The sequence below is a fragment of the Botrytis sinoallii genome, assembly GCF_014898435.1.
Source record: "Botrytis sinoallii strain Bc 23 chromosome Unknown BSIN_005, whole genome shotgun sequence".
NCBI classification, from domain to species: Eukaryota; Fungi; Ascomycota; class Leotiomycetes; order Helotiales; family Sclerotiniaceae; genus Botrytis; species Botrytis sinoallii.
Window position 1 is genome coordinate 2,634,429 of NW_024066032.1, and position 17,970 is coordinate 2,652,398.

Here is a 17,970-nt window from a genome sequence, read left to right on the forward strand (position 1 = left end):
CCACGTGAAACTCTATGAATAGTTATCATAAGCTGGTGCGTGTTGACTCGATTGATAATCATAGACTAGAGCTAGCCTAGCTTGTAGTCCCGACACTACCGGCATGCACCTTCGACCTCGAGGCTGGGCAGATTTTCCTAGATGATCGTGTCATCAGAAGAAAAATCCATTTGAGAACCAAAAAGCAAACACTGCATAAACTCAACGACTTAGTATCACACTATCCCTATTTGAGAATAAGGTTTCGTGAGTATCATTGGATGGTCGAATCTCTCACGCGGGAATAGGAAATAGGACAATAACCTTATCTCAAAATGGCTTAGTGCGATACGTACTTTTTGAGTTCATGTGGCTGGATTTCTATTTTAAAGTATATGCTAGCACCTGGGCTGCACACTTTCTAACCAATTGTTTCCCTCATTATTCCCTGCTTTCATGTCGCCCGGGTATGGAGTACGTAAAGCGTCCAAGCCGATCTTCACATGCAATTGAAGAAGTCATATACCTGTTGTGCTTGGTAGATACTGCCAAACTAATCAAAGGTTTGTATTCAATCCTAGCCAAAGATCTGAACCCAATGCTTGCATCGTCGAGATAGATATAAATCTAGCTTTCCCAAGCTTACCCCTCATCATTCAAGTTTCATCTGAACCCAAACAAACTTGTCTGGAGATAAGGAGTTGCCGTTTTGATAGGGTGTCTCTGATAAGTGGTATAAACCTGTTGTTGAATCCAGCTTTACTTTTGGCGTTGTTGAGATAATATGTTGAGTCTAGCTTTCGGATATCGATCCGTTTACTTAAGTAGCTAGAGTTTAGTGTCGGACCCACTGAACCCGTTGAGTATGAACGGTTCGATTCGGTAGGTAGATTTAGCGCAAATTCCAGTATCCTATGAACTTGTTCACCGGGAGTCGGCCTCGAAAGTGCAGTGAATATCGGACTTGGACGTAGGAGAATGGCCTTTTTTCAGGGATTGATCGTCCGAAGAGGAAAAAAAAGGAAGCAGGCTTCTACTCTACCGGCATTGCAAAAGGAAATCCGGCAATGCAATAGAACCCTACCATGAAAGAGTGTAACCGAATAAATCATTTATGTCTCTAACAACAAGAAATGATTGCGAAAAATCAGAGTAGCCTTGTGCAATCGATCTGGTCGGAGAAAATCGACCTGAATTATACTTTTCTTCTGTAGTTGTGTTCAGAGTTAGAAGCCGTAACCTCTTAGAGTTAAAGAGATCAATGCAGACACACTTGGTTAGTACGTATGTGATAGATGTCATATTTGACGAATAGTGCTTAGTTAGCGTGGGACGTAGTGAACAAAGATACGCTCTTCCCCCGGCTCCTGGTCTATCACACTTGAACATTCCCAAACATCTCTTCGCACTTCCCAAGCATAATTCCAAGCACCTTATCATAGAGATGTCGACGTATTACCACGGCGCCCTCAAGGTAGAATGCTTCATCAATCCCCAGTCACAAGCACGCTGGCATCTTGCAGCCCCTGCCTCTGGACTTCACCTTGCATCTACACGGGATGACTCTCCTTTACCACCGCCTTCCTCTGAATCTTCCTGGCTCACTGTCAATAAGAGGGGCAGAGGATACCTGATGTGTCTTGCTTCTGGAAAACAAATCCGATTGAAGCGCAGAAACTTTTGTTTTTCAACTCATCAGAGATTATCTTTCAATTATGCTGCTTCTGAAAAATACCTCGAAGGTCGGGAACTTTCGGGAAAATACATATGGAAATACCAGAAAACGACAATGCAATACTTTTTAACGAAAAAGGGCGAGCTGCGAGTGTACGCTATGATGGCTTTCGATCCGAATTGTTTCAACGGGGTTTCTGGCAAATTTCACATGTATGACAAGTGTAATGTTGTCACGTCAGAAGAACCCTCTGAAAATGCTGAAGGGGAATTGGACACTTTCATCTATTTATCGATTCTTGAGCTGCTTCTTTATCAAGAGAACAAGACATTGGGGTTCCACGCGGGCGACAAAACAAGAGAAGACGATGTGATGGATTGTGGATGTGTGTGTCATTGCATTCCTGGGAAGTGTACTTGGACCAAGTTCGGGGCGAAAATGAAGGACATGTTCAATGTTACAGTCAGGGAAGTGAATGAAGACGAGAAAGACTTGCCCACTTACTCGTCCTAGGTAATATTCTAGGGCTACTGTTCCGGCGCAATTGTTTATTTTATAGAGGCAGTCGAAGGCGAAGTGAAGTGTCTTATGGCACAAGGATATGAGAGAGGACCATAATGATAAGATAGAATGGACATCTGGTATGCCTGGTTGGGGAATTTTTTGATGGCTTTCAGCCGTTCATAACGAAGTTAATCTAAGAATTTTTCATCCTAAATAATAGGACTATCGCTGTAAAGATCCAAATCATGTGATCTAAGTGCATGAAATTATTCAACAGTTACAACATAGTATCCGTATAGTGCGGGATTATCATTGAGCCTTGCGTACTAGGTAGCCACTATGTAGAACGTTGTCATGGAATTTGAGTGGAAGAATAAATAAGGTTGCAATGATTGGGAGATCTTTCTCTATTCACGTTGTCTCTGATCGGAACAACCGAGAGGAAAAGAGATAATAGAATGGACAGTATTTTAGATAGTGATTATCGACCAGTAATTTTCTTCGATCACAGCCTCACTGCTCATGACCAGTTAATTGCCTAAGGACATCAAGACAGCGGGAAATCATTGGCCATACTATATAGATGCTTTTTCGTATTTCCAAACAAAGGTAGTAATTGCCAATCCATGATGCAACACTGAAGGACAGTGTTACGCTACAATCGAGTCAGGGTTTCCAACGTCAAGGACTGCTGTCCGACAAACTTGAGCCTTTCAACTCCTGAATTTAATTGTAACATTCAGATGATCTTGACTTTGAACTCATCTCGAATATTGAGAGTCACACCCAATATGTCAATCCAACTACTGGATACCCTGCTCTTGGCTATATGCTATCCCCTCAGTGAAGTGGAAATTTAGAATCGCACAACTTGGTGACCCATTCAAGGTTTTGCATGGAATGATATAGTTGCACTTGCACCGTAGAAATTAGAGAGTATGTTAGAAACATATAGGAGCAAAAGTAGACATTGAGTGTAAGAAGCCTTGAATGATTCAATGTTTTGAGGACAACAGATGATTGGAATGATGCTTGATATATTCAATACACATTCGACCTTTGAAAGCCCCTGTAGTACAGCGGCCGCTAGCGCTATTTTAATTCACGACGCGTCTCCCAAGCAACCTTTATAATTGTCGACCGCTCCATTTGGTTTCCATCAAATCTGCCAAAGACATGAGTGATTTTCTAGACACGAAGAAAGTCTAAAAGTCGCCCTTCTTTGATTATGCCACCACCAGAACCATCAAGTACACGGAAACGCCTTAGATCTCGTATATCAGATGAAGCTGACGAATTATCCCCTCTACCTGCAAAATCGCAAACATCTGCAGCGAAACGTCAAAAAATAGATGTACCTACCTCCAGGCTTGGTGGTATCTCGGGTCGGTTCAAGAAACTGCTTGGATTGAGCGTTAAGAAGGAGGCTGAAGATAGTGCAGACGAATTGGGCGAGGATATCTACGACTTCAAGGTTACGGATGACGAGGAAGAGAATACAAATGCATCAGGGAAAGCGAATACCAAACCGGTAGCGAGAGGCACCAAGGCGGCAAAGTCTACAGCGAAGGAAGTGGTGCCCTCTGTGAAACGTGGTCGTGGGCGACCGCCTAAGAATAAAGAATATCTTCAGAAGGCGAAAGCACTATCACGACAAGCTATTCAGAATGAATCTACGAGGAACCAGCAGAATAAGGACATCGAAGCTAGTAATGAAGATATAGAGCCTGCGGAGAAGTCTACAACATCATCCAGGAGTCAATCGACGCGATTCTCTAATTCAAAAGACGTAGTTTCAAAGGCTCGAGGAAAGACCACTGAAATACCTGGATCCAGCACACCGAAACGTGGCCGACCAAAGCGGATAATAGATGGTTTGGCAGATTCAACGGCCGCGATCCCAAAAGGTATCCTAACTCCTAGCAAGTCTAGAAATTCAACAATAAGGAAGAGTGTTGCATTCGATGAATCTGGTAAGGATAATTTAGAGGGGTTTAAAGATATTTCGGTAGGTAAAATCATTTGTAAAGCAGACTGCTTATCGTCGGACGATGTTGCAGATATGAACATCATGTGTACTAATCAGAAAATAGTCTGAGCACACCTCAAGAATCTACATGGCAAAACTGTACCATCACGTCGCATTCGATTGATGATGGTTATATGATGACGGATTATGAAGGTGCTGTTTTTCGAGATCTGCAACAAAACCTGATTCGGTAGCTCCGAACAAAATTATATTCTGCGATGGATGCCCCGCTCATTGTGCATCAAAAATGTTACAGTGTGCCAAAGATACCTGAAGAGATTGGTTTTGGTAAGAAGTGTCCAAAGGGCTAGAGTAGCAGCAGAGGCAAGCGAGGGCTGCTGAGAATGATGGTGTGAGCGACTCTGATGACGAAATATCATGTGCTGTTTGCGAAGGATTGGATTCAGAGATACCGAACGAGATTATTCTATGTGAGAATTGTGATTATGCCGTTCACCAATCTTGCGGCAATATTCCCAAGAAACCTCGGGGCGAATGGCTTTGTAAAACTTGCATTTCTGATGTAGATCATGATTTACTCGATGGGGAAACAGAGTTGGGTTCCAATATCAAATGAAAATTTCCGGCATCGAGGGGTTCGAAACCCATCTGAAAACAATGCAAAGAGCATTACTGAATCGCCTTACCGGAGAGAAACGTCTAAAAATCCAAGGCCATGAAGACGACATGCATAAGGTACATCAACTCGTCGAACAAACAGTTTTGGCGGGCGAGGGTAACTCTATGTTGATTATTGGTGCAAGGGGTTCTGGAAAGACTACCGTAAGATCCATACCGATGTTCTTAGACATTAAGCTAATTCATGTGCAGCTGGTTGAAACCGTAATTTCAGATCTTGGAAGAGACCATAGACAAAAATTCCATGTGGTTAGACTTAATGGATTCATCCATACTGACGATCGGCTAGCGTTGCGCGAGATATGGAGACAGTTGGGCAGGGAAATGGAAGTTGAAGATGACTCTAATGGCAAGGTAAATATCTTTGTGGTCAGAATTATGCCTGCGTTAACATTTCAAACAGATTAATAATTATGCCGATACCTTGGCGTCTCTTCTGGCTTTACTCTCCCATCCATCGGAGATATCGGAAATCGAGACAGACCATGCTGCTAAATCTGTTATCTTTGTACTAGACGAATTTGACCTATTCACGACACATTCTCGACAAACTCTACTCTATAATTTATTCGACATAGCACAGGCCAGGAAAGCGCCTATTGCTGTACTTGGTCTAACCACCCGTGTGGATGTAGTCGAGAGTCTAGAAAAGAGAGTCAAAAGTCGTTTTAGTCACCGATATGTTCATTTATCATTACCCAGAAGTCTTCCAGCATTTTGGGAAGTATGTAAACAGGGCCTCATTGTTGACAGCGATGATTACGATGACGAGGGATTTGATATCTCGACACCTGGACAAAAAGATTTCCTATCATTTTGGCAGAAACATGATCGAGGTAAGGTCCTATGTTCCCTATCACACTCATATAAACTATACTGCGGCCAGAAACTATACAATAACGACAAAAGTTTCAAGCATCATATTCAATCAAATTTTTACCGCTCTAAATCGGTGCCTGCATTTTTCACCTCCTCGATTCTTCCTATATCAAGTCTTTCAATGCAGAACTTCCCATTGCGTGGCCAATCATTTAATATGGCTAACATGGCACTGTCAGCCCCGGACTCTAAACTCCACATCCTTCAGGGCTTATCCGAGTTGGAACTCGCTATGCTGATAGCTGCCGCACGACTTGACATTATTCTAGACACAGATACTTGCAATTTCGCAATGGCTTACGACGAGTATAGCTCCTTGACATCAAGGTACAAGATACAGACATCGAGCACGGGAGTTACAGCTTTAGGAGGTAGTGCTAAAGTATGGGGGAGGGATGTCGCTTTGGGGGCTTGGGAAAGATTGGTAGATTATGATTTACTAATATCTGCAGCTATCGGTGCGGCACAAGTGGGTGGAATTGCAGGTCGTATGTGGAAAGTAGATATCGCATTGGAGGAAATTCCCGGTAGTATCGAGGGTTTGACTGGGGTCATGCTTAAGTGGTGTAGAGAAATATGAACTCGGTGTCAACCCATCCATCCATGACGCCATGTTTGCAATGTCGTATTGGTCGATTTTTTCGCCATGTGGTGAAATGTAACACGAATCGCCCCGTTTGTGAGGGAAACTTTGGTAAGCTGATCGGTCTGCGGATGCCGGCATATTTCCATGGTCATTAGTCTCCATTTAGACGTCTGTGAGAGCCAACATTCAGCCTTTCTTCTAGAATTTACATTTAGACCCCAAATGCTCGAGTCAGAAAGAGGTCAATCCTAGAAGAACAATATTGATGTATTGTGTTTGTACTTCCATAAGATGGTTCGAAAAATGTTACAGACAAGATGATTATTCTCTTAATCCGCAGATGGCTTCTTAGATGACCATTACCGATTACGCAGAGTCCAGTCGGTGAGTTTTGAATTGATAATCGTGCAACGCAAAACACTCTACCTACAATCAAAACAGATGCAGATTCTCTGCATGACCACATTTGAGTCGAATTGTGGCTTGACATAACATTTTCTTCCATTCCTCCAATGAAGCATTTGCGGCCGGTCAGCCTCACTTCGATAAGTTTTGTAGCGGGGGAAACAAGGCAGCATTCATCTATTCTGATTGCTTGGGTGTTTCTAATTCCCTTTCAACTCAACCTTTACCATTCGAAGATCTCATTCAATCCCTTCATTTCACCTAGACCATTAATTTCCTGCGCGGAAAGATACAGCAGGAATGGAAAATATTGCAGCGAAAGATGTAGTGGGCCTAGACAGCATCTTAGCTTATGCTGGACGGCTTTCTTTCGTTTTTCATAGATATCGACTGCTCTCTACGGAGAATGAGCACCTTATACCTAGTGTTGTTGAAGAACATATTAGCCTTCTCAGTTCTACCATTGGTACGCTCAACGAAGTGCTTGGCCTTCTGAAACGAGAAGACGCGGGTAAATCCCTGAATCACGTCTTCAGCGACGATGGCCTTCAATTTGTGAATTTGCTGGTAGGAGAGTGCGCAAAGGTCTTGGGCAAGATTGCTCCTACGGCTACAAAAGCTGCTCAGAAAGTGGAGCGAAAGAAGAACGGAAAAATGGCGAAGAAAGCCAAAGAGAATATCATTGCGCCTGTGGTGCCAACGCAGTTGGAGCTCGACGAGGAGAAGTTCTTAAATGACCTCGAGACTGCAGTGTGGTATCGTGTAGACAACGATACCTATGCCTACCTAGAGCGGTTCAAAAAGATCCAATTGCATCTTCTCTTGGTATACCAAGTTGTTACCGGTGGCTCGCTTCTAGGAGATCTGTGAGTTTAAAACATTCCATCGAGAAGCAAAATACTTACCAAATACAGATCTTCTGGAAAAGTCGATATCGAAAAGATCGTGCTCTATCATGAACGTATCAACCGCACCTTCGATCTAGTTTGTAGATCTTCACCAAGTCGGCGTCGAAACTTTCGTTCCAGCAGTAGCTCTGCGTATACGCTGAGTGGTTCGGATACTGATATCGATGTTGGCTCGATATTTCTAGGAACAGGACGAAACCCACGCTCGAATTTCGCTACACACTGCCCTCCGCCTCCTCCGCCCTTTCCACCTGTTGACGGATGTCTTCCTCAGCCCGCATTGAGGGTTGTAAGAGCTGCCCCACCCCCTCCACCCCCTGCCATGGCATTCATGCCAAGACCGCCGACTCCAAATTCTACGTCTTCCCCGAGATTTATTAATCTAAATGTGAGTAAATTCCCCGAGACACATCCGGGTTTCTAGACACTTCCTCTATCTCTTTCCACAACACTCAACCCTTTCTCCAAAGCCCACAGTATATGAGCCCCTATGGGATACCTTTGCACGTGTACTGATATGATTAAGACCAACCCCCCCTCATACGAGAGCCACAGAGGTTCCACTACGCCGCCATTGAAGCAAGCATTGCCATTAACACATCCCCCAATATCTCCACGAATACTATCGGATGAGAAAGGCGAGGACAACAAGGCAGATTTAGTAACAAAGAAGGAGGAGGAGGAAGTAGTGAACAACAACGCGGAGTAAGTTCTACGTAGAATTGAGGACTGCAAATTTCCTAGTACTGATGATGACAGGCCCCGAGCACCAGAAGGCCAACTCTTCAATTCTCCCCACAACCGCCTTAGCTTCAAGATCAGAAGCCTCTTTCGAAGCAAGGAGTCTCTTGCTGCAGAGATGAAGAAAGTCTTGGAAAGTACTTCAAGCGTACTCGACGCTTTTCTCATTCAAGGTTATGATGTTAGGCCAATCCCCCACTCAGCATTTCACAGCTTGGAAACTACGCACATGCGTACGATTCTGAGCCAATTGAATGACAATAGCTGGCTTGAAACTTTCAGCAACTTGACAAGAGTTGAACATAGCACACTTGGTATCGCTCTATGTCCTTGTGGGCAGACAAAATTGCGTCGAGAGGTAGTGGTGCTTAAGGTTTTACAAGAGAATAAAAACAATTTGTGGATGCGTCTCATTGCCAATAAGTCTGTCACTCCTCTCTTACCACAGCATTCAAACGGCCGAATCATATTAGCCATTGTTCGAGAGCACCTGGATGATGGCAAACATATCAGTCCAATACCTCGTGGAACTATGGGGACCTTCTTTAACAGCGCTTTCCTGTGCCTCCTACATCTCCAGGGGTTTCTCAACCAGGTCCACCACCTCCTGGAGTGCTATCGGGTCCTCCCCCTCCTCCTCCTAGAGTTATTTCATATTCGCATCCGCCTCCGCCTCCTGCTATGCTCCCAACGATAAGGCCTCCTTCAATGACAGCACCCAGGGGCCTTAGTAGTCCTCAAACCTCCACCTCCGCCCCCCGCCTCCGCTCCTAGACCACAGTTCAATTCAAGCCAAGCCCACATCTACAGCGATGCTGAAATTAATTGGTTGCTCTCACAACATACGCTGAGTAACACGCTCTTCGACAAGCCGAGCCTGACGAGCCATCTGCTTCGCACATGTTTCAAGGTAATCATAACCCACGAATATAACACACTTCCCGATATAGTCGCTCGCGTGGATTCCTTCAATAAACGTGGAAGCTCCGTCATCAACTCTCAACTCCGTCTCACAGATCAACAAGCAATTCACATGACCCAGATCTTGGAAGATCTTCAAGTAAAAGAACGAGATTTCAGGTTTGAATGGTGCTGGGTGGAACTAAGTCTTCACAATAGTATAGGAGAAGTGGATCTCGCTATGCGTGGTCAAGCAGCCCAAACGGCAACGATGATGCATTTAATAGCTCGAAGATCTCTGAAGAGAGAGTATAAACCTTCTGAGGTTTACAATTTGCTTGTGCGAGGACCACCACGCCCAGGCTTTAACAACGGTCTTCCTCCACGCCCAGGTCCACCAGTCGGAATACCAATGCCTGGACCTCCTCCACCGCCTCCACAGCCACAGCCTGTAGCAGGACCTTCAGTCTTTATTGATCGCTTCAGACCACGACCGAGAGGCAATAGGAGAGCTAGAGCTAGAGATATGAGTATGAGGGATCGTGATGATTCAGGTAGCTCAGGGAGTGATAGTGATACTACTTATGATAGTAGAATCCGACGAGTGAGAAGAACATGTCGCAATGATAGACGTATGGGCCGACGTTATTCCGATAGTGAAATCTCGGATGATAGCGATGATGATGAAGATGTCATTAAGATTCCGATTATCTTGAAAAGGGGCGATGATGTGGTTAAAGAAGCTTTTAGATCTTTGGACAGACCGAGTACGGGGGATGTTGAAAAGTCAACGGGCAGAGTGAGAGAGAGTTCCTAATCTAAGGAACAGATTTAGGAGGGGTGGTTTTAATTATTTCTAATCGAGCCGGGGCAAGGTATGCAATTTGTTTTAAATGGTATGAATTTACGGCCTAGTCAATCAATCCAACGTCTATTATGATATTTAACATACATAAATGCGTACTGGCAAATGGGTACAGAAACTCTGTGATGTATCCAAACAATCAAAATATTACAAATTTCTGACCATCAGAAAAAAAAGGGCATCCATATTGATTCTGCAATGCTTTTGAGATATCCAGAAACTTCGCAAATATAACAATGATTCTCTAATTTTTGTGAAATTTGGATTTTAAATTAACCGCGGATTTTCTTCGCAACTAATCAAAGTTTTCGATTGAGGTCCATGTGTTGCTATCACGATGGAGCAATCTTGGAAGAGGCTATTTTCTAATTGATCTTCCTGTCTAAATAGTACTTTGCGCACTAGAACTGGCAGTTCTATCCGCTTTATTTCCACTCCTAGGCTTCTTGAAGCAAGCAAACTCACTCTTACTCGCCTCCCTCAGCCTCTTCAAATCTACTCTCATGCCCGGCAGTATTTTTTGCAACCTGGCTCTCGCTTCACCATCTGTTCCTTTATCCAATTCCTGATAGATCTGGCTTGATGTTTCTGTTGCTCGCTCTGTTGTATATTGATTCATAGTCTGTGCGACAAATTCAATATCAAGAGTAGCCTGCATAAGAGAGTTGAGAGGAAATCGCTGACGTTGTTTGAAGGCCTCTAAGAACTCCAGGGATACTTGCTCTAAGAGATAAGACAGAACTTGACCGGTGAGGGAAGAGGCAGTAGTAGATACTTGGGTATGGACGATAACGAGACAAAGCAGAGCCTCGTATACATAAGGACGAACTTCTTTTGGTTGTTCGGTTGGTGCCCAATCTGGTGCCAGAACTCCACGACGCACAATATCGCGGAGAGTCCTCAACAGTAAGGTTTTGTATACGATTGGAAAAGACGAGCATCAATTTGCCCTAGGACGTCTCTTATTGTCTTAGCTTCCTCTGTAAGTTTGACCGAGAAAGCATTCTCGAACTGCGTTGTAAGATTTGGAACGACATCAACACGCAGTGCCTGGAGATTGCTTAAAGTTAAAAAAAAGCATTCGAACATTCTACAAGAGTTAATTCATTTTCCAGAAAAGGATATAGGTTATTTGACTTACGCGATCGCTAGCATCGACAGTTCCAGCACCCATGCTTGTAGCAACAATCATCGCCACAGGAGTCGCCAAACCATCGGTATCGGCGGTCCAATCATCTTCGGTTTTCTTGACGGATCTTTCTGCGTTCTCGACCATCCCACTCAATGCTTTATAGAGGGTTGTCACGAACTGACTGCGAACCATTTGCAAGAGTTTGGCTGGCGGAGGTAGAACAATTTCAGCCGAGCCTTGCTTAATTGATGCATCGGAAATGTAAAGAATTTTTTGCATGCCTGATAGAATCGCGCTTTCAAAAGCACTGAAATTGGCTGGCATTCTGGTTAAGTCTCGTTTATCTGGAGAACGCCTCCAATCTTCCAAAACTTTGATGTTTTCGGCATCTTTATTCCATGCTGCAAGTATTGCAGTCACGCATCTCTCACGGGCACCTCCAACAAGAGCTTTTAATCTTTCCAGAGCTGAACCATCTCCATTGATGACAGGTGAAACTCCTGCCATTTCACTTGCACCGGAACCTACAAGCGCAAGGAATTTGGCCAAATAATGGACTCCACTGGCTGAATTTGACCATGGTGGCCAGAAAAGCAAATTTTTTCCCATGCTTCACCTCGTCTAGGGGATGGGGGTGGTAGATTGTTTGGATCGAATGTGAATCGAGAACCTCGAAGGGCAGACGGGGTCAACGAATCAGCCGTTCTTGGTGTGCGTGGGGTGGGTGGTAAAGGCGAAAACAATGCTGAGATATCCTCAATTGGAGGATCAACAAACAACTCGTATATGCTTTCCCGAAGCATATCTACTAACTCAACTGTTCCTTGTTGCAACTCAATAATGTTCTTGTCAGAGAGTCGATGATGCTCTCGAGACTTTCCATTTATACCTACTGGCAAAGCTTTCTGTGCTCTGCCATCAATAAAACTCTGAACAGTTTGCCAGAATTCTGTCACTTCGCCAAGAATTCCTTGCGCAGAAAACATGCTATGGAGAAACGAGTTCAATTTTTCCCATAGCTCAATGATGTCTGGAGAATCGACTGAGACTTGTTTGTTGTCTACTATTTGACGTCCAAGCGACCGTAAATGAGTAGCAATAACTTGAGGTGTAGGCTTTTCAGCACTAGCTAGTCGTCGCCGCAGAATTTCAATCTCGACCTTGGAACGATCTGAAGTTGTCTGTATTTTGACCTTAAGGTGATCAAAACGACTCAGTAACCAAACCCAGATAGGATTATCTGTTACTCCTAATTCGAGTAATATTCCAATAAGTTCCATATGTTGATCCTGTTGAGCGCCAAATATACCGTCTGTTCTAGCTGATCCTTGTGCCAATGATAACTTCTTCCATACATCACGTTTAAAATCCTCAATCTGCTGTTCGACGTCATGCCATACGCGAGCAGCCAGAAGAATTTGGTGTATCTGAGGATCAGTCGGCGGTGTATTTCCTAACGTTTCGGTGAGTTTCTTTGCGTCATCCGCGAACCGTCTTGCTTTTGTATATTCTTCGACAATACTTTTCATAGTCTTTAACGCTTGATACTATCGGTAATAGCAGCATTAACCTCGTAATATTCTTTGTATCGATCAACGGTTGCAGCCATTACTTTCAGGCTATCTTCCTTCTCTCTTCCCCCTAATGCCGGTCCCCACACCTCTTCTGCCTTTGCGGAGACGTCTAAGAGAGGAGTCTTTATTCCAAGGACACCATATTCGCTTTCTTTCATCAAAGCGTTCTTTTTTCTGACATCCACAGGTGCCGGAGTCGTCATCCCAATCTGATTACCACTACTCGCTCGAAAGCTACTTCTGCTGGCATGGCGGGAATGAGGTCTAGCTCGAGAAGCTGTGGGTGGTTCTGCCCCCCGATATTTCATTTCAGTGTATACATTGTCAATTGTGGCTTTCGCACGCACGAAACGTTCGAAGTTCGATTCGACGAGGACCTTAAGGGAGGCGGACTTTTGGTCAATCGATCTAGAGAGTAGATCTAAACCTCGTAATAGATCTTGGGTAGAGGCGGTAGAATGAACTTGGGAGAGGAATAAGGCGGGCGAGAATGTTGTAGACGACAAGAGGAACCTGTTACCTAGTACCGTCAGCGAAAGCAGAAAAGAAATGAAGGATAGACAAACGCAGTGCTATGTCGTCTTGTACTGGTAGACCCTGCTGCCGTAGAACTCTAACAACACTATCGGTGCTTCCTAGAGGATCTTGCTCATCTCTTTGAACCAAATTCTCGACCCCATCGCCCGACTTCTGTGCATTAGGAATGAGACTCTTGCGATCACTGGCTCTTTCCAGGGCGAAGTATTTGGACTTTCTGCGCGCGACAGCTGCAGCCATTGCACCATTTTGGTTCGACTTGGGATCTTCGTCCTCCTCATCTGAGGCATCACTTGTGTCTTTATCCGCCGGCCATTCTATAGGATATGGAGATGAAAGCTGGTAGTGGTCCAAAATGGTCCGCTCCATGTCCGTCATATTGAATCGTGTTTAATTCGAGATTGTCGCAACAGATATTTAAAGGAATCGATTCATAAATTAAATTCCAACGCTACATATTCCACTTTGTGATTCCAAATTTGAATTGAATTGAACTTGAATTTATGGAATATATTATAATTCGTCGAGGTTCTACTTCACGGCGTTCAATCCAATGTTTGTTTGAAGGTGTATCATTCAATCATTAATAATTTGAGCATCAATACTCATTAGGTACAGAATCGTAAATCGGGAATTGCCGATAATGGTTCCGGGCCAAAACGGCTGAAAGTGGGAACGGCGGAATCCAAGCAGCAACCCATTACTTGAGGAAAAAAGCAACTTTCCGCAAGTTAGCCGCGACTTCAAATCTTCTTTCCCTAAACTCATTTGGACCTTTTTACTCTCTTTTCCCCTCCTCTTCCAATACATTCTTGCATTTTTTGGCGAGAATTCATTTGGCAGACAGTATGTTAGCAATTAGATCTTTTGGCGCTCCTGCGCGAAGACAGTGCATCCAAGTATCTTCACGTGCTTGGAAACCAACCGCTGTCCAGGTAAGAATATGTTTAGTTCTAGCTCCTATGCAGCTATTGCGTATTCAAGATTCGAACCACATGCTTACCATGTATGATTGTAGGCCCGCCGCACATATGCTACCGAGAAACCCAAGATTGCCCAATTCCACGGCCAAAAGGGATCAGATGTAAGGCATTTCCCCAACCAGAAGAGAATGGTTCCAATACTGCCCACTTTGTAACGGAATGGAAGGGACACAATTGTATACTATGGAAATTTCTCGGGATATGGACACTGACATTTCATAAGGGACTTTACACAGTTAGTTTGATTGAGGGTGATGGTATCGGTCCAGAGATTTCCCAATCCGTGAAGGATATCTTCACAGCCGCCAAGGTAAGGAGAAAATTTGAAGGATCTCGAGTCAATTCTGACACGGAGTAAAGGCACCGATCAAGTGGGAACCAGTTGACGTTACCCCGCAACTCAGGGACGGAAAGACCACTATCCCCGCAGAGACTATCGAGAGTATCAACAGAAACAAGGTCGCTTTGAAGGGTCCTTTGGCAGTATGTCTATCCCAGCTAGTAGTCTTTCACCCGCGCCTGGTACTAATCTACATTAGACCCCTATCGGCAAAGGTCATGTATCTTTGAACCTTACTCTTCGCCGAACTTTCAACCTTTTCGCCAACGTTCGACCATGTCGCTCAATCGCAGGATACAAGACACCTTACGATAACGTTGACACCGTTCTCATCCGTGAGAACACTGAGGGAGAATACTCTGGTATTGAGCACGTTGTGGTTGACGGAGTCGTACAAAGCATCAAGCTTATTACAAGGGAAGCTAGTGAGCGTGTTCTACGATTCGCATTCCAATACGCCGAAGATATCAACAAGTTGAAGGTTCGAGCTGTTCACAAGGCCACCATCATGAAGATGAGTGATGGTCTTTTCTTGAGCACCGCAAACAGAGTTTCCAAGGATTTCCCAGCCGTCGAGTTTGACTCTGAATTACTTGACAATACTTGCCTGAAGATTGTTACCGACCCAACTCCATACAACGACAAAGTTTTGGTTATGCCTAACCTTTACGGAGATATTCTCTCAGATATGTGCGCTGGTCTTATTGGTGGTCTTGGTCTTACTCCTTCCGGAAACATTGGAGATGAATGCTCTATCTTCGAGGCTGTCCACGGATCTGCTCCAGATATTGCTGGCAAGGCTCTTGCCAACCCTACCGCTCTTCTCCTCAGTTCCATCATGATGTTGAGACACATGGGTTTGAATGACCACGCAAAGAGAATAGAGACTGCCATTTTCGATGTTTTGGCAGAAGGTAAGACCTTGACTGGTGATTTGGGCGGAAAGTCTAAGACTCATGAGTATGCTGGAGCGATTATCAGCCGTTTGTAGATACATTAGATACCCGGTTTAGGGGAGTATAGACTGTACCATCAAGTGCATAAAATTCCCGGACTGTCCATAAAATACTAAATCTCACAAGATTACTCGGGAATTTTTGCTTTGAACCGGTGATTGCCTATGAATTATTTCGAAATTTGTCAATTGGGTGCCTATTGATATGACAACCCGTTCTGCACATCTGAGTGCACTCAATTTAAAACCCCATTTCTCCAGTTTCTGTGCAACTTTGACCCCAGCTCCAGATGTCCACCCATTTTTGGTGAATCACGTGGTCGCATAATTGCTCGAACCCGTTCGGTTCTTGTTCGGTAATGCAGGTCAACTACAACATCCTTGGGGATCACCACACGTGGTGAAACGCATCAATGATACTTGCCAGTCGGATTCAGTTTGAATCTTGGATTAGGAAGCTCTGAAGAAACAAAACCTCCGTACTTGCGCTGAAAGTTCATAAATTGCAAGGTACAGGTGAAAGGCCGCGAATGCTAACATTGGACCTTCTCGTCAATTGACATTCTAGCCAATGAAACCTTTCAATTCGAGCTTCTAGATTTTATATTTTGTCCAGACGGGAGAACGGACGGGTGAACAGAGCCGCAAAGATGAAGCGCTCATTAAAGCGCACTGCAATACGACGTGCTATGGTGGCACAAGAAAGGTATAAATATGAGCCTTTGCCCTCGTCGGGAGAAGAACCAGATCCAGTTACTAGCACAGAGTCTGATGGTATTCTCGAGAGTCTTGAGCAGCATCTGAGAAGATTCAAGAAGGGATCAAGGAGAAAAGTCCTCAACATGGGTATTGCAGCAGTTGTGGTCTTAGGGTTTGTCTATTGGGCAGCAGTGTAAGTTCATCTATAAGTTTTCCCTTGTCATTCATCTTCTGCTAATCATTGATATAGAGGTTTTGGACTACCTACCAACTCATCATGTGATACTATCAATGCTGGATACTATTGTCAACCAGAGATCTCACATTTTTGGGGTCAATATTCTCCATATTTTTCAGTTCCCTCAGAGATTAGTGCCGCAGTCCCTGATCAATGTGAAATATCATTTGCTCAAATCTTGTCTCGTCATGGAGCGCGAGATCCTACAGCTGGCAAGACAGCAACATACATGGCTCTTGTTGAGAGGATTCAAAATACTACCACTTCCTATGGAGCAGATTATAAGTTCATTAAGGACTATAAATATACCCTAGGAGCCGATCAGCTTAGCGTTTTTGGACAACAGGAACTCATCAACTCTGGGATCAAGTACTACAATCGGTACAAATCTCTAGCTTCATCCATCACTCCCTTTATTCGTTCTTCGGGTCAAGACCGTGTTGTTGAGTCTGCTCAAAACTGGACGCAAGGGTTTAATTCGGCTCGTTTAGCAGATTCGTCATCCACGGCGAATACTAGCTACCCATTCAACATTGTTATCATCAGTGAAGATAAAGGAAGCAACAACACTCTCGACCATGGTCTCTGTACTGCTTTCGAGGATGGGCCTGATTCCACCATCGGAGACTCTGCTCAAGCCAAGTGGGCATCAATCTTCACTCCAAACATCACTTCGCGTCTTAATGCAAACCTCCCCGGTGCCAACCTTACTATGGCTGATACCATATACTTCATGGATCTCTGCCCTTTCAATACTGTCGCCTCGCCTACAGGAATCATTTCTCCATTTTGCAAGATCTTCACGGCTGCCGACTGGAAAGCCTACGACTACTACCAATCCCTTGGTAAATACTACGGATACTCTTGGGGCAACCCATTGGGCCCAACACAAGGTGTAGGGTTCACCAACGAGCTGATTGCCCGCCTTACAAATTCCCCCCTCCAAGACCATACCTCCACAAACCATACTTTAGACGACGATCCGGCCACATTCCCCGTTGACAAGTCCATCAGATTATATGCAGATTTCAGTCACGACAACGACATGACTGGGATTTTCTCAGCCCTGGGTCTATATAATTCCACAAGCGCATTATCAAACACTACAAGAGAAGATGCGTTGCAAACGAACGGCTATTCGGCGAGTTGGTCGGTACCATTTGCAGCGAGGATGTATGTTGAGAAGATGACCTGTGTAGGAGAGAGCGAGGAACTAGTCAGAGTAATTGTCAACGATCGCGTGCTGCCATTAGAAACTTGTGGTGGTGATGAATTGGGCAGATGCGGACTGTCAAAGTTTGTGGACAGTTTGAGCTTTGCTACTGCAGGTGGTGACTGGGGAAGCTGTTTCACTTCCTGAGCTGAATGGTCTTATAATATGAAATTATAAAAAGCAGGGCGC

General features: G+C 44.3%; 7 protein-coding genes across 7 annotated transcripts; 6 read left to right on the forward strand and 1 right to left on the reverse strand.

Moving 5' to 3' along the window:
* Window positions 1-1,423: 1,423 nt before the first annotated feature.
* On the forward strand, window positions 1,424-2,167 carry EAF02_003833 (uncharacterized protein; the record flags this gene model as incomplete). The annotated part of the gene is made up of 1 exon (XM_038899881.1): window positions 1,424-2,167. One exon carries the CDS (start codon window positions 1,424-1,426, stop codon window positions 2,165-2,167), a length of 744 nt encoding a protein of 247 aa, XP_038760808.1.
* Window positions 2,168-3,160: 993 nt separating this feature from the next.
* On the forward strand, window positions 3,161-4,311 carry EAF02_003834 (uncharacterized protein; the record flags this gene model as incomplete). The annotated part of the gene is made up of 2 exons (XM_038899882.1): window positions 3,161-4,166; window positions 4,252-4,311. The coding sequence occupies exons 1-2, from the start codon at window positions 3,387-3,389 to the stop codon at window positions 4,309-4,311; spliced, it is 840 nt and encodes a 279-aa protein (XP_038760809.1). The 5' UTR covers window positions 3,161-3,386.
* A 449-nt stretch (window positions 4,312-4,760) lies between these two features.
* Window positions 4,761-6,285, forward strand: EAF02_003835 (uncharacterized protein; the record flags this gene model as incomplete). The annotated part of the gene is made up of 3 exons (XM_038899883.1): window positions 4,761-4,970; window positions 5,019-5,180; window positions 5,230-6,285. 3 exons carry the CDS (start codon window positions 4,761-4,763, stop codon window positions 6,283-6,285), a joined length of 1,428 nt encoding a protein of 475 aa, XP_038760810.1.
* A 565-nt stretch (window positions 6,286-6,850) lies between these two features.
* EAF02_003836 (uncharacterized protein) lies at window positions 6,851-10,062 on the forward strand (the record flags this gene model as incomplete). The annotated part of the gene is made up of 6 exons (XM_038899884.1): window positions 6,851-7,562; window positions 7,611-7,992; window positions 8,131-8,309; window positions 8,364-8,823; window positions 8,898-8,990; window positions 9,061-10,062. Exons 1-6 carry the CDS (start codon window positions 6,997-6,999, stop codon window positions 10,060-10,062), a joined length of 2,682 nt encoding a protein of 893 aa, XP_038760811.1. The 5' UTR covers window positions 6,851-6,996.
* A 430-nt stretch (window positions 10,063-10,492) lies between these two features.
* EAF02_003837 (uncharacterized protein) lies at window positions 10,493-13,934 on the reverse strand (the record flags this gene model as incomplete). Its single annotated transcript, XM_038899885.1, has 6 exons — window positions 13,383-13,934; window positions 12,840-13,336; window positions 11,859-12,789; window positions 11,252-11,808; window positions 11,033-11,160; window positions 10,493-11,009 (listed from the first exon to the last, which is right to left on the reverse strand). Exons 1-6 carry the CDS (start codon window positions 13,729-13,731, stop codon window positions 10,493-10,495), a joined length of 2,979 nt encoding a protein of 992 aa, XP_038760812.1. The 5' UTR covers window positions 13,732-13,934.
* A 267-nt stretch (window positions 13,935-14,201) lies between these two features.
* EAF02_003838 (uncharacterized protein) lies at window positions 14,202-15,851 on the forward strand (the record flags this gene model as incomplete). The annotated part of the gene is made up of 5 exons (XM_038899886.1): window positions 14,202-14,288; window positions 14,372-14,437; window positions 14,560-14,646; window positions 14,697-14,819; window positions 14,876-15,851. 5 exons carry the CDS (start codon window positions 14,202-14,204, stop codon window positions 15,665-15,667), a joined length of 1,155 nt encoding a protein of 384 aa, XP_038760813.1. The 3' UTR covers window positions 15,668-15,851.
* A 430-nt stretch (window positions 15,852-16,281) lies between these two features.
* EAF02_003839 (uncharacterized protein) lies at window positions 16,282-17,928 on the forward strand (the record flags this gene model as incomplete). Its single annotated transcript, XM_038899887.1, has 2 exons — window positions 16,282-16,523; window positions 16,581-17,928. The coding sequence occupies 2 exons, from the start codon at window positions 16,282-16,284 to the stop codon at window positions 17,926-17,928; spliced, it is 1,590 nt and encodes a 529-aa protein (XP_038760814.1).
* Between the last annotated feature and the right edge of the window lie 42 nt (window positions 17,929-17,970).